At 42.4% G+C, this 27,677-nt stretch overlaps 1 protein-coding gene across 1 annotated transcript in view; it reads right to left on the bottom strand.

The window, feature by feature from the left end:
• LOC139459763 (DNA (cytosine-5)-methyltransferase 1-like) overlaps nucleotides 1-27,677 on the bottom strand; it is a 44,481-nt gene that overhangs the window by 2,997 nt on the left and 13,807 nt on the right. Inside the window, exons 11-34 of the mRNA XM_071241424.1 lie at nucleotides 27,242-27,486; nucleotides 26,391-26,468; nucleotides 26,111-26,214; nucleotides 25,030-25,299; nucleotides 20,391-20,457; nucleotides 20,011-20,073; nucleotides 19,542-19,625; nucleotides 18,065-18,189; nucleotides 17,442-17,547; nucleotides 16,698-16,792; nucleotides 16,042-16,147; nucleotides 14,926-15,111; nucleotides 14,209-14,393; nucleotides 13,413-13,486; nucleotides 12,500-12,618; nucleotides 11,042-11,113; nucleotides 9,902-10,025; nucleotides 9,552-9,703; nucleotides 8,797-8,928; nucleotides 8,097-8,299; nucleotides 5,734-5,845; nucleotides 4,672-4,821; nucleotides 3,534-3,700; nucleotides 1,381-1,624 (exon numbers count right to left, since the gene is read on the bottom strand). Of these exons, the coding sequence (XP_071097525.1) occupies nucleotides 1,381-1,624; nucleotides 3,534-3,700; nucleotides 4,672-4,821; nucleotides 5,734-5,845; nucleotides 8,097-8,299; nucleotides 8,797-8,928; nucleotides 9,552-9,703; nucleotides 9,902-10,025; nucleotides 11,042-11,113; nucleotides 12,500-12,618; nucleotides 13,413-13,486; nucleotides 14,209-14,393; nucleotides 14,926-15,111; nucleotides 16,042-16,147; nucleotides 16,698-16,792; nucleotides 17,442-17,547; nucleotides 18,065-18,189; nucleotides 19,542-19,625; nucleotides 20,011-20,073; nucleotides 20,391-20,457; nucleotides 25,030-25,299; nucleotides 26,111-26,214; nucleotides 26,391-26,468; nucleotides 27,242-27,486 (3,263 nt within the window). The remainder of the gene's footprint in view (nucleotides 1-1,380; nucleotides 1,625-3,533; nucleotides 3,701-4,671; nucleotides 4,822-5,733; nucleotides 5,846-8,096; nucleotides 8,300-8,796; nucleotides 8,929-9,551; nucleotides 9,704-9,901; nucleotides 10,026-11,041; nucleotides 11,114-12,499; nucleotides 12,619-13,412; nucleotides 13,487-14,208; nucleotides 14,394-14,925; nucleotides 15,112-16,041; nucleotides 16,148-16,697; nucleotides 16,793-17,441; nucleotides 17,548-18,064; nucleotides 18,190-19,541; nucleotides 19,626-20,010; nucleotides 20,074-20,390; nucleotides 20,458-25,029; nucleotides 25,300-26,110; nucleotides 26,215-26,390; nucleotides 26,469-27,241; nucleotides 27,487-27,677) is intronic.

The raw sequence follows: 27,677 nt of genomic DNA, 5'->3' as shown, positions 1-27,677 counted from the left end.
TTTAACGCCGCTTTTAACAGTATTACTGTATTACAGTTATATCACGGCGTGTCAGCTTAATGTGGGAGGAAAGCCGAAGTGATGCGAGTCTCAGACGTTTACCACTTCGGTGAAACCCACGAGCACGGTTATGGTGCTGACAAACCTAGAAACATAATCAGGGCGAACCGGGATTAGAACCCACAATCATAGGTTTATGGCGTGCCCAAGGGACACAACTCTGCACAGCAAAAGGCGGAGCCTTAGACGACTAGGCCCCCCGTGCCCCCCATTGAAACAGGAATGTCAGCAACCAAGAAACAGCAGCCAGCCAGAAGGGAACGCATAACATCCAACATATGGAAAATGTTTTAATTTGGTTTTAAAAATGTTGTTAAACAAGAATCGAAGCCAGGATAGCTGGTGGTCTTTTTACAGGGCATGACAACTTTCATTGATACGTACGTAACATGTCCCCAAATCAAACCATCAGGCATGACATACATTGCGTTTTATGAATATTTATCAGATCTATAGCAGGGCCCAGATTACTTAAATGGTGTATGCATCCAATAACATGAACGTCCGTTTCCTAAAGACACAACCATTGCAGTGCTTATTGAAATAATATTACAAAGGTATATATGTTGCCAATATTTTCAGTTCCTAAAGCATTTGTTCTGTCGATTAAGTACGATCATAGTTCAATAATCAATTACTGTCATATTGATATTTTCAAGGACTTAAAGATTTTGTTTTGTTGATTATGTATGATCAGATCGATAATCACAGAATGTCGCCTCTAATGACAAGCATGGGATGATAAAGACCAATTCTAACCCTGATCTTCATTGGGCTGATGACACGCAATCAGCCATGTCATAAAGTGTGAAACAGGATCCAGTGTTACAGGAGTTGTGTTGTGTGTGATTGGTTGTCTGTTTCCTACAGGAGGATCTTGGCAGTGATATGCTTACATAGATGATGGTTGTGTGTGATTGGATGTGTCTGTTTGTTACAGGAGGATGTAAGCAATGATATGCTTACATAGATGATGGTTGTGTGTGATTGGTTGTGTCTGTTTGACTGATTATTGACTGATTATTGGATTAATTGCTCCAGCACAATTATTTTGGCTATTCAATTTACCCTGTAAATTTCTTTCCTTGATATAATCTGAGATAATGGCCTTTACGACTGACTTACTTCAGCAATCCCTATGTAATCTACTTCAACATACGCCAATAGTGTTGAACTGAAAGATTACAGGCCCTTGTCGCAGCCCTTAGGTTAAAAGTTGAACATTTAGGGATCCCTAGATTCAATACAACAGCACCAAACCTCAATGACCCCTGGACACAGCTTAAGTCAGTCATTGTGTGAACATGAACATGAACTCGCCTGTTTGCCCATAGGCTCTGGGTTGGTGACTGTTGTGCTGAAGAATCCATCCCACTCCAGGCGGCCGTACAGTCCGGACCAGTTGTTGTGTCGGTTGCCAGTGTGGGGCAAGCACCAGGGGATGAGAGTGTTGAACTGCCTGTCCATTGTGTCGCACCCCTGCTTCCCTTCCGCGCAGGTGCACACCCCCCTCAACATTCCCTTTGGCCCCTTGCCGTTGCGCTTATCATTGTGGCTGTACAATCTGCAAATAAGATCATATCTTATTGTAAAATCCCCTTATAGCAAGCGAGCGATTTAGTGATGTTTCATGTGGAAGGAAAGCCCATTGTCTGTCATGTGGCTGTACAATCTGCAAATAAGATCATATCTTATTGTAAAATCCCCTTATAGCGAGCGAGTGAATTAGTGATGTTTAATGTGGAAGGAAAGCCCATTGTCTGTCATGTGGCTGTACAATCTGCAAATAAGATCATATCTTATTGTAAAATCCCCTTATAGCAAGCGAGCGATTTAGTGATGTTTGATGTGGAAGGAAAGCCAAGTGGTCTGTCATCGTTGCCGTACAATCTGCAAATAAGTGCATGCGTTTTGGTGTGTGTTGTACTTCATATATTCTGTGACTGATATCATGAGCATCAATCTACGCAATTGGGATCGATGACATGCATCAACCAAGTCAGCGAGCCTGACCACCCGATCCCGTTAGTCGCCTTTTACGACAAGCATAGTCGCCTTTTACAGCAAGCATTGGTTGCTGAAGACCTATTCTACTTCGGATCTTCACGGGCCGCAAGCAAGTTTGATGTTGAGGGAAAGACCCATAGTAGATGGGTATGATGCAAATGAACCCACAATCAGGGGACCCTGTGCCACCTGTAATTAATTGACTGTTACAGTGAGTTGGCCGCATACCTGCAAATCCCCCAGTCCTGCCAGATCTGGATGAGTGAGTTAATATTTAATGCCACACCAGCAATATTTCCGCCATATTTGACGAGAAGTAGTACATTAAACAACTAGATTATCACAGATTAATATTTAAAACTAACATACAAAAATAAAAAGATACCACTGTATGTAACAATACATAATAAAAAAGGGCTATAGATCGTCAGCAGCTGAAGGTAAATCGCCATGCTAGGGTCCATGGGGACTTACAGTATGTTTGCTACCTGCATGGACCCAAGCCGGATTTACAAACCTTATGTCCTCTAAAGTAGTGAGCTTGAGGACATGAAAGATGGGGCGACTGGTTCTCCAGACTAGGACCTGATAATTTGCAGCTAACATATGAGGACGAGTGAGTGAATGTTGTTTAATGCCAGTCAGCACATTCTAGCTAGATCAGCCTGTACAAAAGAATGCACAAGGCAACCCAGTGACTGAAATCATGAGCAATGATCCATGCAAAGGTAGTTTTTAACCACAATTTTAATAGTCCCACAGCCTGATCAACTTTTGAGTTGGCTCTTACGAGCATGGGGGAAAAAAGGGACGTATTCTAACCCAGGTTTCCACAGGACCAGTGATCTAGGAAACAGTGACTGAATAGTAGGGGTGTCATGATAAATCGAAACATTGATATATTGCTATTGGTAAGCACTTAAAGTCAATAAATCGATTGATAAATCAGTTTCCGATCAAATGTATCGATTTCAGTTACGAATATCGATAGTATTTAAAATACATGCAATGCTGTTCAAATTTGTTTTTCTTTTGATCATGAGAGTTAGTAATTTACACATGGTAATGTGGAATTTCTTTGTCTTACATTATTAGGGTAAAGAAAAAACAAATCAGTCATATCTCAAACTTTACTTATTATTTGTTGTTATGCTTATCACATTCAAAGGAAACTTCAGTTCCAAGGTTTAATTAAACTCCAAAAATCCATCTAAAATGATACACTGAAAACTTTGATATTTATCGCAATAGTTGCTTGCACTTTCAATAGTTATCACAATGTTTTTTTTCAATATCAATAGTTATCGCAATAGTGACTTCCAGACCAATAGTCACCCCTACTGAGTAGATTATAATGAGACCGTAATCGTAATGCAATTTCAAGTGTTGTGACATCGTGACAGAAAATGGCCAGACGATCGACCACTGTCAAATATCTGAGTCTGAATCTCTTGAATCCAGCTTACAGTTTCTTTGTCTTGTTTCCATCCGACAGCCTGACTTCCAGGTTGGGCAGATCCCGCCAGTCGGACCCTGGGGCCAGGGGTATGTGCTGCATGCGGGCGTGGACTAGTGCACTCATTTCCTTACACACATGGTCTCGCAGAATTGGCTGGTGCTGCTTGCCACGGATCTAAAACACAAAACAGTGTTCAGGTCTTAATAGGGGTCGGTGAAGAGTGTTCAGGTATTACTGGCAGTGATGAGTGACTACAGCAAAGTGTGTTCGGGTAATACTGGCAACGTTGAATGACTACAGTAAAGGGTGTTCAGGTAATACTGGCAACGTTGAATGACTACAGTAAAGGGTGTTCGGGTAATACTGGCAACGTTTAATGACTTCAGCAAATAGTGTTTGGGTAATACTGGCAACGTTGAATGACTACAGTAAAGGGTATTCAGGTAATACTGGCAACGTTGAATGACTACAGCAAAGAGTGTTCGGGTAATACTGGCAACGTTGAATGACTACAGTAAAGGGTGTTCAGGTAATACTGGCAACGATGAGTGACTACAGTAAAGGGTGTTCAGGTAATACTGGCAATGTTGAATGACTACAGCGAAGAGTGTTCAGGTATAACAGGCAATGTTGAATGACTACAGTGATGAGTGTTCAGGTATAACAGGCAATGTTGAATGACTACAGCGATGAGTGTTCAGGTAATACATGCAATGTTGAGTTACTACACCAATGAGTGTTCAGGTATAACAGGCAATGTTGAATGACCACAGCAAAGAGTGTTCAGGTATTACAGGCAATGTTGAATGACTACAGCGAAGAGTTTACAGATATTAGTGTCAACGTTGAGTGACTACAGTCAACAATATACACAACAGCTTCACGTTGTTGTGATGACTTTTTCATCAGGGAAGTGGGGTAAACAAAAACGTAGGAATAGTAGATAAGTAAGTTATCCTTGGGTATGTCTAAGACCTAAACATTATCATCTGATCACATTACAAGAGTATCACAAGGATGATGTTTGTATTCTTATAGTGCTTCCTCATCACTTATCCGAGGCGGTCGGGTAGCCTAGTGGTTAAAGTGTTCGCTCGTCATGCCGAAAACCCGGTTTCGATTCCCTGTTACTAATTCACAAGTACCATTTTCTGGAAGTGTGTTTGTGGGTCGCCTTTGTAGCTGATCTCCTCGGCCTTGGCTCCGTTGCGGATCTCTGGGAGGTCGGACATGGTGTCCTTCACGGTGATTGTGCGGAATGGTGTTGATGTTACTCGGGTGATGTTGGAGTTAAACTGCAACACACAATAAAATCAAGGTCATGAGTTGTGTCATGCTAATTTGACGAGTTCCAAACAATGGCGATTTACACATCTGTTTTTTGCTTAACAAGACACTCCAACTATATGATAGCAGAATTTCTACTTTATGATAGCAGCCTGCAAATAAATAAAAAATGCGACTCTTCGAAAATCACAGGTCGTTTGGGGTAAGACACAGTCAACCTCGTCACCGAATCAGACTACCCGATCCACTTAGTCCCCTTGTATGACACGCATAGGCTGCTGGGGACGTGTTCTAACCTGGAATCCCCATCTACAAATGCTGTAAAAAATCATTGCTTGCTCACCATCACTGCACTTGCGCTGATGCAGGGATTTATCTGAGAAGCCAAACTAAGAGCCTTTGAGGAGCACGGGTGGTTCAGTCGTCTAAAGCGATGCAATTCGCTGTGCAGAGTTGTGTCCCTTTGATTGTGTGTTCGAATCCCAGTTCACCCCAGTTATGCTTCTAGGTTTGTCAGCACCATACCCGTGCCCGTGGGTCTCACCGAAGTGGTAAACCTGCATCACTTCAGGCTTTCCTCCCACATTAAGCTGACACGCTGATATAACTGGAATACTGTTAAAAGCGTTGGTAAACCCAACTCACCCACTAATAGCCTTTGGCAGGCAAATTTGGAAAAATAATATGTTATTACTTGCAGAGGCATTTTAACATTGCATTGTAACACTGCACTCAATACAACAATCTAAAATTAGACCTCTTCTTCATTTTCATGATTTTGGGTCATGTTGTAACTATGTTTACATGAAATAGGAACTATCAGTTGTTGCAGGCATGGGCCTTAAAATTGGCCTCAAAGCAAGTCTAGATAAATCCCTGTGATGGTGACTTTTGATCTGAAGTAGACGTAGTATCGCTACCTTTTTGTCGTCTACAGCGACGGACAACTGCATGGCTCTTCGGGTGAAGGTGTGGAGAGGCTCGGGGTAGAACGGTAGTTTCTCCCCGGGGGCCGCAGCCAGGATGATGGCTCTGTGAAGGCAAACACATATTCTTAAATCTATGTATCATTTCAATATTTAAACATTCAGCACCATTATTATGATCATTGATGCCATTACAGGGCTCAGGTGCTTCCCTACTGAACTGAAGTTGGCCCGATCAATCCTCCAGTGATCACTGCACAGGCAATTCAACAGTGTTGACTAAGTGACAATGGTATTTTGTTGTTCTAACCTGGAATCCCCATCTACAAATGCTGTAAAAAATCATTGCTTGCTCACCATCACTGCACTTGCGCTGATGCAGGGATTTATCTGAGAAGCCAAACTAAGAGCCTTTGAGGAGCACGGGTGGTTCAGTCGTCTAAAGCGATGCAATTCGCTGTGCAGAGTTGTGTCCCTTTGATTGTGTGTTCGAATCCCAGTTCACCCCAGTTATGCTTCTAGGTTTGTCAGCACCATACCCGTGCCCGTGGGTCACATATTAAGGTATCATAAGGACTAGTAGAAAAGTGACTAAGTGACAATGGTATTTTGTTAAACGCTGTAGTCAGCAATATTCCAGTGATGTTTTGGTTGTCTGTACATAATCAAGTGAGTGAGTGAGTGAGTATGGTTTTACGCCGCTTTTAGCAATATTCCAGCAATATCACGGCAGGGGACACCAGAAATGGGCTTCAAACATTGTACCCATGTCGGGTATGGAACCCGGGTCTTCGGGGTGACGAGTGAACACTTTTGCCACTAGGCTACCCGACCGCCCCGTACATAATCAAGTCTGAGCAAGACAAACTAGTGACAGCATGATCACCAATCCATGTTATTTGTGCACAATGATTTGGTTGGTTTGTTGTTTAACGCCGCACTCAGCAATATTCCAGCTATATGACGGCGGTCTGTAAATAATCAAGTCTGGACCAGACAATCCAGTGATTCATATCATGAGCATCGATCCACGCAATTGGGATCGATGACATGCCTCAAACAAGTCAGCGAGCCTGACCACCCGATCCCGTCAGTTGCCTTTTACGACAAGCATGGTCACCTTTTACGGCAAGCATGGGTTGCTGAAGACCTATTCTACCCCGGAATCTTGTGCACACGCAATCAGTATGATCGAACTGATCCTCTTTCGTAGGCATCAAGTATGTGTGTTGTTCAACATCTGACTCAGCATATCCCACCTGAATGATGTGGCCTGTAAATAATGGAGTCTGGTCCAAACAACCCAGTGATTGATATCATGAGCAACGATCCACCTTGTCAGGCAGCAATAGAAATTATCATTTTTAGTCCACTAGTCCTTATAATGATAACATATAGCAAGGACCTTAAAATTAGCAAATTTCTACTAGTCCTTATGATACCTTAACTGTTAGGCAATTTGGCAAGGACTACAGGACTAGTGCCAAAGACGTTAAAACATAGATCTTGTCGTTACCCTGCCTGGCGCTCGGATATGTGGTGAGGTGAAATATGGTTTGACGAAGCGATCAAAATTATTGCATTTATATACCGACATGCAGGCGCGAGCGCGTGCGTTTGTACTATAGTGCTAGCCCACTGAGATACCATGCCGCAGTTTAACATGAATACCCCACTCAGACACAGTGTACTGACTCTGACCCGACTAGTCCTTGTTTTAGCCCCTTAATGCCGAGCGCCAGACAGGGTAACAACAAGTACCATCTTTTAACATCTTTTGGTATGACGTGGCAGGGGATCGAACCCCGGACACTCTACTGATAGACCACGGAGGCAGTCACCTGGCTCTCTGCATTGAGGGGTAAGACAAGGCCTGGTCTGCTCAGAGTTAGTATACTGTGTCTGATTGGGGTATCCATGTTAAACTGCAGCATGATATCTCACAGAAGCACTATAAAACCAGCATCACACTAATACAAGCAAGCAAGCAGGCAAGCAGGCAACAAACACAGACGGTTTAACCCCATTTCACCTCACCTTCACCATCATGAGTGAACATTATTCCAGTTATATCACGGTGTGTCAGCTTAATGTGGGAGAAAAGCCCGAAGTGATGCAGGTCTAAGACGTTTTCCACTTCGGTGAAACCCACGGGCACGGGTATGGTGCTGACAAACCTAGAAACATAATTGGGGCGAACCGGAATTTGAACCCACAATCATAGGTTTCTGGCGTGCCCAAGGGACGCAACTCTGCATAGCGAATAGCTGCGCCTTAGACGACTGGGCCACCCGTGCCTCCTTCACCATCATGAACCAATGCTTTAAGCACTAGGCTACTCCTGTTTGTGAACCAACCTGCGTCTGGTCTGTGACACGCCGTAGCATCCCGCCTGCAGCACGCCGAACGTGCACTGGTACCCCATGCGGACAAGACAACGCAGCGCTAGTTTCAGCACCATGCTGCGTTTAAAGCTGACAAAGTTACGAACATTCTCCAGGAGGAAGAACCGTGGACGATAATAGTCACAGTAGCTCAGGTATGAGGAGATCAGGGAGTTCTGAAAGACAAGACATTGTTTAATGAAAAAATACAGGGGAATACTTCAGAAAATGAATAGAGGAGAAACAGTAATGGATTTATTTTTAATTGTTTTGTGTGACTTTGAAAGAGGGGTCAATTGGATTAATGTGGGAGGAAAGCTTCAGCGAGGAGTTGCGTAGGTGTTATAAAGATGGGGCAAAACAAATGAGCATTTATTGTTCAAATAGATCATGACCAGTTGTTAAGTGCACCATGACTTATTAAGTTATGAAACAGTTTCGGAGATGCAATCATTAACACCAGGATTTCATGTGGAAGTGGACTGTCAACATTATAATCAGACATTATAATTCATCCCAGCAGATCCTGGTATCAAAGGGGGGTTACTCTGAACCTTATAATTCAGATTAGAAACCTCCAAATGATACATGTAATCTCCTGAAGGAATATGGTGAAGGAATGTTCAAGGCATGCCTGCTAGAAGAAGTCCATGTCTGAGCAGCAGTATCGTACCTTGAACTTGGAATATTCCCGGGAGTTGAATCTGTTCATGCCGCTGAAGCCCTGACACGGGGGTCCCCCACACAGCAGCTCTACCTCCCCCTTCTGGGGCAGCCGCTGGCCATGAGTGTCACACTTCTCACCCTGAAACAACAACGTGGGAATGTCACCCTGCAACACACTTCTCAATTACCCCAGCCCCTACGTCCCACTTCTCAATTACCCCAGCCCCTACGTCCCACTTCTCAATGACCCCAGACCCTACGTCCCACTTCTCAATGACCCCAGCCCCTACGTCCCACTTCTCAATGACCCCAGCCCCTTCATCCCAATTACCCCAGCCCTACCTCTCACTTCTCAATTACCCAAGTCCCTACGTCCCACTTCTCAATGACCCCAGCCCCTACGTCCCACTTCTCAATGACCCCAGCCCCTTCATCCCAATTACCCCAGCCCTACCTCTCACTTCTCAATGACCCCAGCCCCTACGTCCCACTTCTCAATGACCCCAGCCCAGACGTCCCACTTCTCAATGACCCCAGCCCCTACGTCCCACTTCTCAATGACCCCAGCCCCTACGTCCCACTTCTCAATGACCCCAGCCCAGACGTCCCACTTCTCAATGACCCAAGCCCCAACGTCCTATTTCTCAATTACCCTAGCCCCAACGTCCTAATTCTCAATTACCCTAGCCCCTACGTCCCACTTCTCAATTACCCCAGCCCACGTTTACAATGCGGCACTGCAACTGGACAAGGATCGCCTACCTCCATGACCCACTTGAGCAGCAAGTTGCAGTCCTCCGTGAACACCGTACAGCCGGGGTTGTTGAGGCGGAACGCCTGAGCGGCCGGCTCCTCCTTCTCTATGGCCCATCGTGACTCCGCCATACCTGCCTGGTGAAAGCCCTCAGAGAGTCCTGCAAAACACATAATTGGGATTAATGCTCCTTCGAACAGTATCAGGGCTTCAGACATTTTCATTTGAGTACTTACTGAAATGTTATCATTCGCATTGGGTGTTAATAGTATTGGATATTCAATATATTTTGAATTGTTTTAAGACATACCTGGCAACAACGTTGAACATAACCTTTCAATTCAAGGAATAGACCTACCTCCACAGCCAGCAAACACGTCAAGAGTTCGGAGGCGGTGGACCTGAACATTTTCTGCCTCCTTTTGATCTGAGTCTTCTGCGGCAGACTTTCCCTTTCCTTTCCCCTTTCCCTTGCCTTTCCCCTGGAACAGATGCAGACACTGATGACGTCTGTTTATTGCTTACTACACACTTGGCAATATTAGCGAGTGAGTGAGTGAGTTTGATTTTATGCCGCTTTTAGCAATATTCCAGCAATATCACGGCGGGGGACACCAGAAATGGGCTTCACACATTGTACCCATGTCGGGAATTGAACCTGGGTCTTCGGTGTGCCAAACAAACGCTTTAACCACTAGGCTACCCGACCGCCCTATTAGCGAGTGAGTGAGTTAGGCTTAATGCTGCTTTGAACAGAAATTCAGTACGTATCTGTTGACATTGTTTTTCGGGAGTTACATGCTCATAGTACTGTCTTTGTGTTGGGTAAGAAACATGAAAACTCTTTAACCCTGTGTATACGACAACCCCCCTGACAGCCCCCTAATTCTAGGTATGAAAAAGTTGCCTTATACACAGCGATATTCGGTACATCTCCGAGTGTCAGCTTAGTGTGGGAGGAAAAATGATGGTCTCAGACGTTTACCACTTCGGTGAAACCCGATTTCCAGCAATATGAGCAGTGAGTGAGTATAGTTTTACGCCGCTTTTAACAATATTTAAGCAATATCAAGATGGGGGACACCAGAAATGGGTTTCACACATTGTACCCATGCGGGGAATCGAACCTGGGTCTTCAGTGTGACACGCACGCGAACGCTTTAACCACTAGGCTACACCACTGCCCCTACAGCAATATAAAGACAGCCTGTAAATAATGTTCAGTCTGTCATAAACTTTATTCGATGTGGTCAGTCTGGGTCCGTCAAGTTAACTGCACCAGCCATTAAATTTTCATTACGAGTACAAAGATATTTCTGGCTTATGAAAATCTGATTATTTTTCTGCGTCTGATATATCAATCAACCATGACCAAACAAATCAATTTCACGGCAACTCCTTAAGGGCATGACTATTCTCTTGGATGACGTTGGGTTGAATAATTCTGCCGCAGCTTGTTAAAAGATGAAGTTTTTGAAGGAGTAATATGTGCACCTACCTTTCCCTTGCCTCCCATGAGTTTAGCTTTTGATGGTGGCTCCTCAAATGTCTTACTCTCACTGTTGTAGGACTGAATAATGAACACAATATGAACATTTAACTTTCTGCGACACTTTCACCATGTTCACTGGACAATTCTGGTAAATGGAATGCGTTTGTTTTGTTTGTTTAACGCCGCACTCAGCAATATTCCAGCTATATGACGACAGTCTGTAAATAATCGAGTTTGGACCAGGCAATCTAGGGATTGACATGAGCATTGATCCACGCAATTGGAATACGATGATATGCATCAACCAAGTCAGTGAGCCTGACCACCCAGTCCCGTTAGTCGCCTTTTATGGTAAGTATGGGTTGCTGAAGACCTATTCTACCTGGATCTTCATGCAAGAAGCAGTGGTAGACTGCATGATTAATTCACACCGTCTGACCCACAACCGCTTCACAATCCCACAAGCTTTCCACAACATACTTCTAAGAAACTTGTGGCCATTTCAACGTTTCCCTCTGGTAAAGGTATATCAGTAACTTCTTTTGTCTTTGTTTGTTAGTAACTTCTTTTGTCTTTGTTGTTTAAGGCCGCATTCAGCAATATTCCAGCTATATGACAGCGGTCTGTAAATAATCGAGTCTGGACCAGACAATCAGTGATTGACATCATGAGCATAGATCCATGCAATTGGAATACGATGACATGCATCAACCAAGTCAGCGAGCCTGACCACCCGATCCCGTTAGTCGCCTTTAACGACAAGCATAGTCGCCTTTTAGGCAAGCATAGGTTGCTGAAGACCTATTCTACCCCGGATCTTCACGGGTATATCAGTAAACAGCGGTTGATCATCGGTGTGAGATAACCATCAGCCAGGTCATCCATTGTGACCACTTGATCAAAATCAGCTCAAAAGTAAGCATGGGGCACCACTGAACTATACATCTCATAATGATGTGGCCTTGTGGTGTGCGTTGTGCGCATGCATATATTGTGTAACGCCACACTCAACAATATTCAAGCTATGTGACAGCGGTATGTAAAAAAATCAAGATTGAATCTGACAATCCAGTGATTAATATTATGATCAGTGATGCATGCCGTCGGGTTTAGTGACATGCCATCACCGAGCCTGACCACCCGATCCATTTAGTCACACTTTACAGCCAGTAGAGGTTGCCAGGGACCAAGTCTAACCCAAAATCTCCACAGGTTTAGAAGAGAGTGAGTCTGGTGCTATACCACGCTGAGCAATATGTCAGCTACATCATCACAGGTTACACTGATGAGGGGGAAGAGTTGACCGATGAAAAATATCAAAGGTCAATCCGCATTACTGACAAAAGGCAACAGGGATAATGTGATCTCTCTATCTGTTCTTAATTGTAAAGTATCTTTCAAGACTTAAACTTAATTAATCATTATATTGAATATTTCATGACATTTCACAATTTCAATTTTTACCTCATTAAAGTAGAATCGATCTGGTCCACTCTCGAAGTAGTCGTCAAGGGAAGTGGTGATGTTGCCTCCATACACAACCTGGCATTTCCCCTCAACCAGCTTGAAGTCGACAACTTCCTCTGTAACAACACACACCATCAATACGAAGTCCATGCAACAGCACCACTGCAGCAACATCCTCAGGGTGGCCTAACAGGTGCAGCTAGTGTTTATTTCTCCGCACTCAGAAATATTCCAGCTATATGACTGTGGTCTGTTTATAATCAAATCTGGGCCAGACAATCCAGTTACTGACATCATGAGCATTGATCCACCCAGTTGGGATACGATGACATGCATCAACCAAGTTGGCGAAACTGACCACCCATTTCCGTTAGTCGCCTCTTACGGCAAGCATGGATTGCTGAAGACCTATTCTCTGCGTGTTAGGTAATTATATATGGAGGAGTGCGTGATGAACAAGGGTCCTAACTGGGGGTAACAAAGTGACTGTATCAGTGTTTTATCATCCAAAACTGGCTCCGACAGGAGAGATCGCTTTGGTCTACATTGTAGATATTGCTGCAATGAAATTGCACAGCAATGCTTTTCAGACCATTGTGACATCATTGGTTACCATGATGTCACAATCAAATGACATTACTAACAGCTCTGCTACTGCAGCTGTTAGCAGTCCTTTTTACACTTAAGACACTGCTTATTCCTGTTTCCAAACTGAAAAAGTTGGAAGAATGATATTGGATGATATATTAAATCTCACCGTCGTGTCTCTCGATAACCAATAGATCAACACTTGTCGATAAAAGTGGTAAAACTCCTCGGCAAGCATCAGAGTTTTTCCACGTTTATCAAAGAGTGTTGATATATTTGATATCAAATGACACAAGGGTGACTATGATTCTCTATTTCCTACCTTCCTCGGTGTAGTACAGCATGTTCAGGTCACAGTGGTATGTTGCCTGCAGTCCTTTGTGGGTGTTTTCTGGTCTGATCAAATCATAAACATCACAGCATAACCATCTCAAACAAAACACTATGAGGTACATCGATAATTTCTAATAACATCATAAATAAATAGTTACAATCTGTTTCAAAGGAAATTTCTCAAGTGTTTGAATCTTTGTTTAAATGATTTAAATACAGACATAACTAAAAAGTGTTGTCTCAAATCTCAAGAATTCAACTCTTCCTCTTGATCTCCGCTTACGTTTATTTGAAACAGTTTTCCTGAGAATGAAAGTTTACGATACCTTGTCATGTTAGTGGGCTAATTTAAGTTCCAGATTCGAACTCAGTTAAATTTGAGACATGCATAATTTGAGAAATTGGTGTGCCCTTCAACAAGGTGATTTGTTACTCCAACTTTATTAACACACACTTGTACTTATAGTGTTAAGACTGCTTCATGGACGAGGCCCTGTCTTCTGTATATGGATGCTAATATACTTGACAAAAGGCTCATCTTGATCATTCATATATTTTTTGACAGCATCTTTTTTGTTTCTTTGCTCAAAGATTTACGCTGAGGAGTATGTTTCGAAAACTGGGTCACTATTTTTCTTTGCTCAAAGATCTACGTTGAGGAGTATGGTACGAAAACTGGGTCACTCTTTTTACGACCAAATACCCTTTCTCATAGTCTGCGTGAGGTAATGGGGACATATCTGGACACAAATTCATCCTGAAAATGTTGCTATATTGGTCCCCACCTGTACATCTTTGCGACTCTGATCTTGATTTCGGAGAGATTGACCAGCTTGCTGCCACCGGCTTTCTTGCAGAAGATCTGTGTAATGCGGCCAATACGATACGGCTCAGGGCACTGTTCATTGGAGCCCTTGATGTTGATGTACGACGACTTCCTGTAGGCTTCTGGGTACAACTCCTCATCGACCTGAAGCAAGACAAGAGCAGTTATCAGTGAGGAGAGCTAGCAAGTGAGTGAGTGAGTGAGTATGGTTTTGGCCGCTTTTAGCAATATTCCAGCAATATCATGGCGGGGGACACCAACAATGGGCTTCACACATTGTACAAATGTCGGGAATGGAACCTGGGTCTTCGGCGTGACAAGCGAACGCTTTAACCGCTAGGCCCCAAGCAAGCAAGTGAGCAAGCAAGCGAGCGAGCATGGTTTACGCCACTTTAAGCAATATTCCAGCAATATCACGGCAGGGGACACCAGAAATGGGCTTCCCATGTCGGGCTTCCAACCCGGGTCTTTGGCATGATGAGCGATTGCTCTAACCACTAGACTACCTGACCCCTTGATGTCCAGATCAAAGTGAGTCGCCTCGTCCAACAAGCAATAGAACGCAGGGGAATTTTTTAGTGACATTTGCTCTAGACTTGCTCTGATCAGGTCTAGTTAAACCCCTGCAACAAGTCACAACTTGGATGTGTAATGGTACCAGATGGAGTCCTCTTACCTTGCCTTCCGACTTTGGTTTCTTGACAGGTGCATGTTTGACGTTGAAGTCAAACGCATCAGGAAGAATGTAACAAGAGTCTCCAATCTTGTACTCAGTGTCGTTCTTCTTCACACTCTCGTAGTAGAGGCGGTTGACATTCTTGTCTACTGACTCAATCACATCGCCAACTGATGTAGATATTCTCTGAAGGAAACAAGTCACTGTCTTAATTATAGGTACAAATGAGGTTAGATATAAACAAACAAAAAATATGTAGGGAGATTATTATCTGAGCATGTCATACTGGTTTTAGGAAACATGTCAGAATTCTTGTATTTCCAAAGTGAGAGCGAGCGAATTCTTACACAAGTTTCGTAAAATCAGTATGACATATGCTGGTGTAAAAATTTCTATATTACCCATTATTTCTTAATCCGTTAGAGCTCCTCAAGAAAATTGCACTGATAACGACTGCTGTCCAATAAAACCATGTTTTGTTTGTTTAACACTGCACTCAGCAATAAATAATCGAGTCAGACAATCCAGTGATTGACATCATGAGCATTGATCTATACAGTTGGGATACGATGACAAGCTTCAACCATGTCGGTGAGCCCGACCACCCGATCCCATTAGTCACCTCTACAACAAGCAGAGTCGTCACTTATGACAAGCATAGTCGCATTTATGACAAGCCTGGATTGCTGAAGACCTATTCTAACCCAGATCTTCACTGGTTTCTGCCTATTACTATATTGTATCTAGACATGTTCCTCTTTGAGTTTATTGGTCTTTTAATCAGTGAATAACAATTTCATTAACGTGAGTGAGTTGTGTTTAACGCTGCTTTTAACAGTGTTCGAGTAATAACACAGCGTGTCAGCTTAATGTTGGAGGAAAGCTCGAAGGTATGCAGGTCTCAGACGTTTACCACGAGCATGGGTATGCCCAAGGGATGCAACTCTACAAAGAGAATTGCAGCACCTTAGATGACTGGGCCACCCGTGCCCCCTTGTTAACGTGAATAGGAAATGTTTTTATTCCATTTGGTTAATTTATAGTGATGGCCTCTGGGCAGGCTTTGAACCCCTGAACTAAGCAATGGACTGGTCTGCAGATACGAAGCATTAGTACCTTTCGCTGTTCATCGAGACGCTTGCAGCTTCTGCAGTACTTGAACAACTCCTCAGTTCTCTCGTAGGTTGGGGGATCCTCAAATCTACCCAGGATAGGGTCATACCTTCAACAAACCAGGTCCATGTGTATCTTGTACAGAGGCTATTATAGTCTTACACATAGGAATATGGAGAACTGAAGGTTAGTATGTTACAAGTTTGAATTTTCAGAAAATACTGATGATCTTATATTGGTTTGCAGTGTCTTATATAGAACTACTTCTTACATCAAAACATGATACAAACAAGTAAGTTGCATCGAAGGCAAGTTATTTAAGACTTTGAATTAAAAGTATCTGCTCGTGCTAGTCCATACTAATGACGTTTTATAGTGATAGCCCACTGAGATCTTAATACCCCTCTCAGACACAGTATACCATGGTATTCAGGCTCCGAGTCTACCACTCCCTTGTTTTATTCCATTAAAGCCAAGCACAGGCAAGGTAACAACAAGTACCATGTTTGAACAACTTTTTGAATGAATGGCCGGGGATAGAAATTCTGAAATTAAAGCCACCATTTCCCCCTCAAAAATTGATAAAACACATTTAATATTTGTTTAAATCCACTCCTAACCCATGTACCAAGGGGACGAAAATACAAAGTTTGTCCTACCACTTCTGGTAGAAGTATGCGTCCTCGTCCATGGTGTTCGTGACCTCCTCTCCCCCCAGCATTGCCCAGTCTGATGGAGCTTCCTGGTGCACGACCTGCACAGACATAGTGAGGGGTTTCACAACGCAGTTAGCGACTTTCCGCCGATATCAGTGACCTGTAAACCTGTGCTGGACATTGTGAGCAATGTAGTAGTAGGCCGATTGTGTTCAATGACATTATCGGCAAAGTCACAAAACCCACTTATCCCAATCAACATCATGTTGAATCTAATGAAGAGAATGCTGGGGGTAAATGTTATCTGACAAATCCCACAGGATGGAATGATGATTTTTACTGTGTGGAGATTTTCTGGTATCTGGTGTCAATTTGTATGAATTTAGAATGCAATATTTTGCATCCAGCAAATACCTGTCCAGACATGTTAAAAACAGTGTTGTTTTTGTTCGTTTGTTGTTTAATGCCACACTCAGCAATATTCCAGCTATATGACGGTGGTTAAAAACAGGGACTGATCGACATATGAATTGAACCAATGAAATGAGTTCTACAATCTGATCACATATTGGTGCTGCCTTAAAACAAAATAATTATTTAACTTAAAAACAAGCTGTTGGCTTGGTAAGAAAATAAGCTGTTGTCTCTTGTCAAAATGCAGAGATGCCAAAATGCAAGTACTGTCTTATTGTTTGATGACTTTGGTGTATATATCATTTGACCTCACATTCTGAGCCATGACCTCACCTTGACCTTGGTAACAATCACATCCAGGTCAGAATCGTCACACTCGTCTACAACAAACAGCTCCCTGGGTTCTGCTACCTCCCCCAGCATCGTCTCACTGCCACGCCTGCAGGCACACAAGTAGTTTTTATTTATCTAAGTATTATAGTAATGTATAATATCTGTGTTTTACAATTACTCCCTTCTTTTAATTCTTGTGGGCGTGGTATCTAACAAATCAACAACCAAAAGGAACTGGTGGGTGTGGCATCTAACATATGAACCACTGACATGAACTTGTGAATGTGGTATCATCATATGATTATTTTTGTTGTTGTATTTAACACAGCACTCAGCAATATTCCAGCTAAATGACGGTGGTCTGTAAATAATCAAGTCTGGACCAGACAAGCCAGTGATTGACATCATGAGCATCGATCCACGCAATTGGGATACGATGACATGCATCAACCAAGTCAGCGAGCCTGACCACCCGATCCCGTTAGTCGCCTCTTACAACAAGCGTAGTCGCCTTTTACGGCAAGCATGGGCTGCGGAAGGCCTATTCTACCCCGGATCTTCACGGGTATCATCATACGAAGTGGGTGTGGCACTAACATGATCAGGGTGGGCGTGGTACTCACATGAACCAGTGGGCGTGGTATTTCATGTCCCCCAAGGATGTCTCCCACATGTACTGCACCTGGGAGATGTACAAGGGTGTGGTGGGGTCATCTGGCTTCACCGACACATAGTCACCAGCTCTCACCTGGGGGCAGAGGAAAAAATGATAATTATTGTACTTGTTCTGTTCATGTCATGGTATAAGCAGACAATTTCACTGAAGACGCTTTATGTGTCATAGTCATAACATGGGACTGAGTGAGTAGTCGGGCAAATATCCCTGTGGGGAAAAGGTTCACACATTGTACCCATGTTGGGAATCGAACCTGGGTCCTTGGCGCGTCAAGCCCGACCTTCATCCACGAGGCTATCCCACCAACTCCTCACAAGATAGGAAGAAGGGAAACAAAGTGATAAATTTCTGGCAAGTAATTGTATAATGTGGGCAAGTGAAAGGTCAATGTACACTTGATTAATAATACCCTTTTAAAGTTCTGAATCCCTTGGTTTCTTCTGTGAATCATAATGCATATTATACATTTTCATGTACTAATTTACCATACGTTTCTCCAGTTTACTTGTGTAGGAGTACATTTATCACTGGCTTCTAATAGTGAGTGAGTGAGTGAGTTGGGTTTAATGCCGCTTTTAACAGTATTCCAGTTATATCACAGCGTGTCAGCTAAATGTGGGAGGAAAGCCCGAAGTGATGTAGGTCTCACTTAGGTGAAACCAATGAGCACAGGTATGGTGCTGACACACCTAGAAACATAATTGGGGCAAACTGGGATTCGAACCCACAATCATAGGTTTCTGGCGTGCCCAAGGGACACAACTCTGCACAGCGAATTGCGGCGCCTTAGACGACTGGGCCACCCATGCCCCCTGGCTTCTAATAAGAAACATTGTCAAAAGGTATTTTTTGTTAGAAAAGACATATTTCAAGTATACTCTTGAAGCACCAGAAACTTCTTTTAGCTGTGCCATAATGAGTTGAACACAGAGACTTTCGAACCCTGATATATTACCCTAAGGAAGGAATGATCATGCGTAAAAACATTTAAATATTCGTACATGTGCATTATAGTGGTTGTCAATGATGATGGGTCAGTTGAAGCCACAATTAGCATGTCGAGAAAAATACGATATAATGTTATCTATTGTTCATGACGTCAAACATTAATGACATGATCCATCCAATTACGCTGACTTCAGTGAAATGTATGTCTAGGGTTCACATGTCAGACATTTTTGTTCATTTTCTCTCTTAAAATGTCGAGGACTGTAATATATGGTATAACTTACAAGATAATCAGAAAGATGGAGCATCTGTCCCTCATGCATGAATGCTGCAAGTTCCCACTGAAGGTTCAGGACTTGCACCATTTATTCACTCCGGGCAGATAGTCTATAATTCCTTGTAAATCGTTGGTTATTCAGTAATTAATCAACTTCAAATGGAGTTGTGTTTAAGTAAGGCTCTGAAAAATATCTGACCTCTTCTCCATTCAACAGGAATCCTGAAAAGAACTTCTTGGATGCCGTCTCCTTGATGCAATTTCCAATCCATCTTATTTGAGTCTGAAATACAATTCCTGATCAGTTATCGGCTGGTTTATTGATACTTCATGTAATGTATTACACAACTCTTTAAGGGGGTTATTCCAAATGTCAAAGGTGACTATGCTTGTCGTAAGAGGTTACTACATGATTACAAAAACTACAATATCTACATATATTACCTACGGCAGGTCTCAGACGTTAACCACTTCGGTGAAACCCACAAGCACAGGTATGGTGATGACAAACCTAGAAACATGATCGGGGCGAACCGGGATTCGAACCCACAATCATAGGTTTCTGGCTGCCCAAGGGACTCAACTCTGTGCAGCGAATCGCGGTGACTTAGACAACTGGGCCAACCGTGCCCCCGAAAAGACCCTGGGTAAATGCATTAACAAGTTACCTTTGTTTTGGATGAAGCAGTCTTGTGCCTTTTAGCTGGACTTGGGGGAATTTCGATGGCTTCCTGCAATAAAAATATATAAACCAGTTTGTCATGGATTAAACAGCATTACTGTTTTGTAATATTCCCTTCACTACTTCCAAACTTATTAATCCTTATTTCAGAGATAATTTCATCAAAAGTTTAATATTTCAGGTTTTCACCCAAACTGGAAATGGAGTTTGTTTTGTTATTTAAATATGATCTCTAATCATGTTTATACACTGGTAAAATAAAACACATTTGTTACAGATAAATATGACTGCCCTTATTTTTAATGCTGCTTTAGTTTGTTTCTTTAATGTCATACTAACACGTATTGACTGTCAATCCTTATTTACCTGCTTCACATCGTCACCATCCTCCGCATCATCATCATCGGCTTCACGCACCGCCATGTTGGGGCATCTAAAGACACATTTCAATGTCAATGTATAAGGGTTCAAATGAGTGAGTGAGTTGGGTTATAACACAGCTTATTCCAGTTATAAGTGATGCAGGTCTCAGACACTTACCAAAACCCATGAGCAAAGGTATGGTGCTGAACAACCTAGAAACATAATCAGGGCAAAATGTGATAAGAACATTCATAAGTTTCTAGCGTACCAAATAAACGCAACTCTGCACAGCGAAAGTTGCAGACGGCAACTCTACAGCAGATATTTCACAGTGAGTCAAGATGTATTTCCTTGTGGTCTGCCACTTTTACCATTAGGCAGACGGCAACTGTACAGCAGATATTTCACAGTGAGTGAGTCAAGTTGTATTTCCTTGTGGTCTGCCACTTTTAACATTAGGCAGACGGCAACTGTACAGCAGATATTTCACAGTGAGTGAGTCAAGTTGTATTTCCTTGTTGTCCGCCACTTTTAACATTAGGCAGACAGCAACTCTATAGCAGATATTTCACAATGAGTCAAGATGTATTTCCTTGTGGTCCACCACTTTTAACATTAGGCAGACAGCAACTGTACAGCAGATATTTCACAGTGAGTCAAGATGTATTTCCTTGTGGTCTGCCACTTTTAACATTAGGCAGACGGCAACTGTACAGCAGATATTTCACAGTGAGTGAGTCAAGTTGTATTTCCTTGTGGTCTGCCACTTTTACCATTAGGCAGACGGCAACTGTACAGCAGATATTTCACAGTGAGTGAGTCAAGTTGTATTTCCTTATGGTCTGCCACTTTTACCATTAGGCAGACGGCAACTGTACAGCAGATATTTCACAGTGAGTGAGTCAAGTTGTATTTCCTTATGGTCTGCCACTTTTAACATTAGGCAGACGGCAACTGTACAGCAGATATTTCACAGTGAGTGAGTCAAGTTGTATTTCCTTGTGGTCTGCCACTTTTACCATAAGGCAGACGGCAACTGTACAGCAGATATTTCACAGTGAGTGAGTCAAGTTGTATTTCCTTGTGGTCTGCCACTTTTACCATTAGGCAGACGGCAACTGTACAGCAGATATTTCACAGTGAGTGAGTCAAGTTGTATTTCCTTATGGTCTGCCACTTTTACCATTAGGCAGACGGCAACTGTACAGCAGATATTTCACAGTGAGTCAAGTTGTATTTCCTTATGGTCTGCCACTTTTACCATTAGGCAGACGGCAACTGTACAGCAGATATTTCACAGTGAGTGAGTCAAGTTGTATTTCCTTGTTGTCTGCCACTTTTACCATTAGGCAGACGGCAACTGTACAGCAGATATTTCACAGTGAGTGAGTCAAGATGTATTTCCGTGTGGTCTGCCACTTTTACCATTAGGCAGACGGCAACTCCACAGCAGATATTTCACAGTGAGTGAGTCAAGATGTATTTCCGTGTGGTCTGCCACTTTTACCATTAGGCAGACGGCAACTGTACAGCAGATATTTCACAGTGAGTGAGTCAAGTTGTATTTCCTTATGGTCTGCCACTTTTACCATTAGGCAGACGGCAACTGTACAGCAGATATTTCACAGTGAGTGAGTCAAGTTGTATTTCCTTATGGTCTGCCACTTTTACCATTAGGCAGACGGCAACTGTACCGCAGATATTTCACAGTGAGTGAGTCAAGTTGTATTTCCTTATGGTCTGCCACTTTTACCATTAGGCAGACGGCAACTGTACAGCAGATATTTCACAGTGAGTGAGTCAAGTTGTATTTCCTTATGGTCTGCCACTTTTACCATTAGGCAGACGGCAACTGGACAGCAGATATTTCACAGTGAGTGAGTCAAGTTGTATTTCCTTATGGTCTGCCACTTTTACCATTAGGCAGACGGCAACTGTACAGCAGATATTTCACAGTGAGTGAGTCAAGTTGTATTTCCTTGTGGTCCGCCACTTTTACCATTAGGCAGACAGCAACTGTACAGCAGATATTTCAGTGATTGAGTCAAGTTGTATTTCCTTGTGGTGATTTTGGAGTAAGTTATTCTACATACCCATCATTGCAAAAAAATAGAGCCACAAAGGCTGAATGGCGGACATGTTTAAAGACAAATCAGAATTCTGTCAAAAATGTAAAAGTTAACGAGGGATGGCCATAGGACACTCGACGTCTTAATCATACTTGACTTTCAATCAGGGTGCATTACCTTTTTCAAAGGATTAATGCAGAGACACTTAAGAGAATTGCTTCCATCAGTTCACCATGTAGCTTGAAACGGAAACCACTCTCTTTCTCAGGATTCAGCCCAATAATGATAACATACAGACACCATGTCTACACTGGTCTATAATAGTTAACTTTAACTGAACAGAATGGTAGCCTTTAGACAGCACTACCGGTACACCATGATACAAACCTTCAACGATGCGTCTCGCGATACATCTACATGGGTTGGTAAATAGGGAAATATGTTTTATTGGGGTGGGGTGGGGTGGGGTGGGGTGGGGTGGGGTGGGGTGGGGTGTGTGTGTGTTTATCTCAGACAAATACTATTCTAGTATCAAATTTGTCACTGTGTTCCCTCCCTTGAGGAAACAACTGATGTCGTCGGAGTCTTGGCTTTCTTTAAATTCACATCTCTGTTAAACAACTCTAAGTACTTACTTTTACAAAATTTATCTATGTACATCTATCATGCAATGAGACATAGGAATAATATTATGTTAGAGACTCTTTAGACTCTACTGCTATGAATGTACAAATTATAAATGTACTACAGGCCTGTGGCCTCCTCAGTACGGAAATAAAGAAATCAAAATCGACTTCCAAGTACGTTCCCATGAAAAGGAGATAGCCAACATATGTTGTCGATAGAAATATGCACATTGAAATCCAAGTTGTTTACAAACCAGATTTCGAGACTCCAGAATTGCAGCCTAGTTCGGCAAGGGTGGAAGCTGGACTTTCACAGTCAGTTAACTCCCTTGCCTTGAGAAGATGAGTATTACGATGGTTTTAAACCAACTTTAAGGGTTCATAGCTATATTAATCAATGTCATAGAAAAGAAAAAAGTATTGATAATGATGTCAAAGATGGCTCTTTCCCTCCTTGTCGCTACTCAAACCAAAGGGAAGTAACTCTAATCAGAAGTTGGTAATCAACACACAGGCTTGAAATTTGACAGTGAAAAAAAGTTTTCCCCGTTTTTCTTAATGTGTTTTCTTTATAACTAATTTCCACCATTGCAACTATCGATAGTTATGCATACTATCGACAATACCATTGGCATTTTTAAATTCCTATCAATATAGTACAATCGTAGGACATACAGTTCCAATTCATCGATAGTTACACTTCAAAAGTCCAGAAACTTCCTTGTTGGTATATTAGTGCAAGACCTCTGAACCACAGCGAACAGTCTGTGACCAAACCAGAGTCAACTAAACTAAACTTGTCTCCATGCATCATTTCCAGTAGCTGATAGAGTTACTATATTTACCATTGTTAGGTGAGCTTACAAGACTGAACCAAATTCTAATAGCCTGTGGTTTTGGATTACTGAGTAAATTCTCAGACTGGTGTCATTTTCAGTAGATGATAGCATCATTGTATTAACTATCGTTAGCTGAGCTTACAAGACGGAACAGAATTCTAAAAGAATGGGTTTTTGGATTACTGTGTAAATTCTCAGACTGGTGTCATTTTCAGTAGATGATAGCATCATTGTATTAACTATCGTTAGCTGAGCTTACAAGACGGAACAGAATTCTAAAAGAATGGGTTTTTGGATTACTGTGTAAATTCTCAGACTGGTGTCATTTTCAGTAGATGATAGCATCATTGTATTAACTATCGTTAGCTGAGCTTACAAGACGGAACAGAATTCTAAAAGAATGGGTTTTTGGATTACTGGGTAAATTCTCAGACTTGTGTCATTTTCAGTAGATGATAGCGTCATTGTATTAACTATCGTTAGCTGAGCCTACAAGACAGAACAGAATTCTAAAAGAATGGGTTTTTGGATTACTGGGTAAATTCTCAGACTGGTGTCATTTTCAGTAGATGATAGCATCATTGTATTAACTATCGTTAGCTGAGCTTACAAGACGGAACAGAATTCTAAAAGAATGGCAATGGGTTTTTGGACTTGTGTTATTCACTGACTGGCATCATTTTCAGTGGATTTAGTTTTCTAACATGGACTATACAGAACCAAGCTTACTACTCCGTACAGAACTGTACCAGGCTTAGGCTTCCGACAGGTGGCAAAAGTTGCATACTGGATTGACTGAGTGAGTGAGTATGGTTTTACGCTGCTTTTAGCAATATTCCAGCAATATCACGGCAGGGGACACCAAAAATGGGCTTCACACATTGTACCCATGTCAGGAATCAAACCCTGGTCTTCGGTGTGACGAGCAAACGCCTTAACCGCTAGGCTACCGGACCACCCCTTAGACTTGATTGAATACCAGTTATGTATCGACATGCAAATATTACTGTACATGTACATTGGGCAATGAAATGTTGTCATATCATGCAGACACTCTGAAAACAAGACAACTCAGTGCCAAAAACTACGTCAAAACATCAACACTCACCTCCTCTTCACACAAGCCTGCTTTGAGCGGCCAGATCCTCCGAACTTGATCATATTCTTGCATGCGGTGCATTCCCCGCAGTCCGGCTGTTGGCAGATCTCACAGATCCCACACCGCCGCTTCCGCGCCTCCATGTTTCCCTTCTCCTCGATCTGCTCCATGAACATGCTGTCGAAGATTTTGCGCACAAGCGGTGTGGTCGTTGCCATGGTGTGTTTGGGCTTTTCTTTCTTCACTCTCGGCTCTCGCATTTGTTTTTGCATCGCTCGCCTTTAAACAGAACAGCATGTTTTACTGGGGAAAATACAAGCCACTCGCCAAATCCTATGGAGAGGAATCCTATCCCATCGGCGAGTGGAAAGTTCTCATTTGTAAATGTTATCATTTTTGGGCTGAGTTCTGAGAAAAGCGAGATGTTTTTCTTGAGGTTAAGTATCCAAAAATAATTTTGTGTTTTATTACATATCGGATATATTTCGTAGCCTTTGATAAGTGAGGCAGCTTTGGGTGATAATTTCCAGAAAGATTCCAGCTTTATTACAACAACATATGAAGGATGGAATCTGGGACAGGACAATCAGTGTTTGACAGCATGAGCGAACAGGGATTCCAACACAAGTCATAGGTTTCTGGTGCGTCAAAGGGACACAACTCTACACAGTGAATTGTGGTGCATTAGACGACTGGCCCTCTCATCCTCAGAAGTTTCTTGCTCCTTAATTTCACGCCCACTCAAATAGTGGCAACATCTCTATTAGCCTTTAACATTAAACAAAATGACTCAGACCAGCATGATGGTGCCAAGTTACACCTGGGGCTACTCCTGGCCCACAGTTGAACGAGCATTGTTTTATGCTGCTTTCAGCATTATTCCAGCAATATCATGGCAGGAGACACCAGAAATGCACTTTACAAATGGTACCCATGTTCGGAACTTTGCACAGAGAATCGTGGCGCCTTAGACGACTGGGCCATCCGTGCCCCCTGTTGCAAGAGGACTTCATGGTGATGTGTCAAAGCTATCTCTGACTATGTCTGACCTCAGTCGATTATGTTGGCGTAATGCTTGTGACAAGTTTACCTCTTCCCCAAAGTGACACCAGCAAGCTTGATGAGAGCTCTCATGCAGGGTGTGGTGATCAGGAAGCCTTCATCTTCGTCTGCAGCCTCATCGTAACTCTGTACCTGGACACACAGTAAGGAGTTCAGAAGTTAGTTTCACCATAAAATCAAAAATAGAATTTTGAAAAGTTTGAATGAAAATCTTATATTTTATTGTGAAGAATTAAATAACTGTATGCAATCACAGTTGTAGATAGGGTAGTTGATAATGCAACTGCACAAGCTAGTTAAACACCAACCTGATCCACTACGAACTGGGCGTGCCTCAGCAGCTCGTCCTCCGTGAACTTGGTCAGACCAGTCGGCGGAACAGTCGTCTATGAAAACAGGTACACATGGTTTACCAAACACTGAACACTGACTCAAAAAAGAATTAGGGTGTGATAAGGCACCTTTGTGGCCAACTGGTTATGTCAAATAAAAAGTTGCAGAAAACATGGAAACATTGTTCCAGTGTTCCAATGGCTGACCTATTTCTATCATTTCTATTACTTCAAGTTTGCAACTTTTGTACAGAATTATCATGATTATGGACATAATGTTTTAAAAATAAGAGCAAGATGAATCTTCACCCAGTGTTTGTACTGCTTCTACCTACATCTCATGAGAAAACCAGCCGAAGTCAAACACTTATTTAACGTCATTACGCTTCCTGAAACTTAATAAATCAGCCTTTCCAACACAACCAAAATTTTCCTTGCAAGTGTTGAAAAGAACAAATTCAAAATCTAAATACAATGATACGAACACTTTAGATAACTTTCAATTACTTCTTTTACCATTGCTCATTTAATAAATCAGGTAAAAAACTGGGACAATTTTCAGGACCCAGTCAGTTAGCTCAAATCTTATCTAAAATATTCAGACAAAGAACAAGTATTTCAGCATATCAAATATATCATTCCGTATCACTGCATATACAACTCTTGAAGTTGATGACTTGATAATGGACCACAGTTTTGCCATATTTGCACCAACCTACATTCCATCATCTTGTGGCAATGTCTAAGTTTGATCTTGCTGAAATGGACCAAAGCATTGCCATATTTGCACGCCTATAAATACAACCATCTGGTGAAAAATGTCTAACCTCAATCTTGTTCAACAGATCTTCATAATTGGCATCTTGATTGTTCTGCATGAACTCGATGACGACCTTCGACATGTGGACCTTCTCCTTCATGGTGTCAATGAAGGGAGCATAAACCTCGCTCGGGGCCATCAGGAAGTAGTCTGCGTACGCTGTGCTGAACCCAACCAGGGCGTTCTCACCACCGTCAAAACCAGTTGTCCACCATTCGTTGATGGGGCCCATATTACGGCACCTCACGCCACCTGCAGCATCCAGACAGTGTTGATTTGGTCCACATTATAACACTACCTACACAACAGTGTTCAACTCAAACTAGTAATTTTTACACATGCTTCGTCTCTGGGGGTCCTCAAACATGAGTGAGTGAGTACGGTTTTACGCCGCTTTTAGCAATATTCCAGCAATATCACAGCGGGGGACACCAGAAATGGGC

Source organism: Haliotis cracherodii, unplaced genomic scaffold (genome assembly GCF_022045235.1).
Source record: "Haliotis cracherodii isolate W230 unplaced genomic scaffold, xgHalCrac1.p SCAF_13, whole genome shotgun sequence".
Classification (NCBI taxonomy): Eukaryota; Metazoa; Mollusca; class Gastropoda; order Lepetellida; family Haliotidae; genus Haliotis; species Haliotis cracherodii.
The sequence above is the reverse complement of the archived record's forward strand: the minus strand, read 5'-3'. Positions and strand labels throughout refer to the sequence as shown.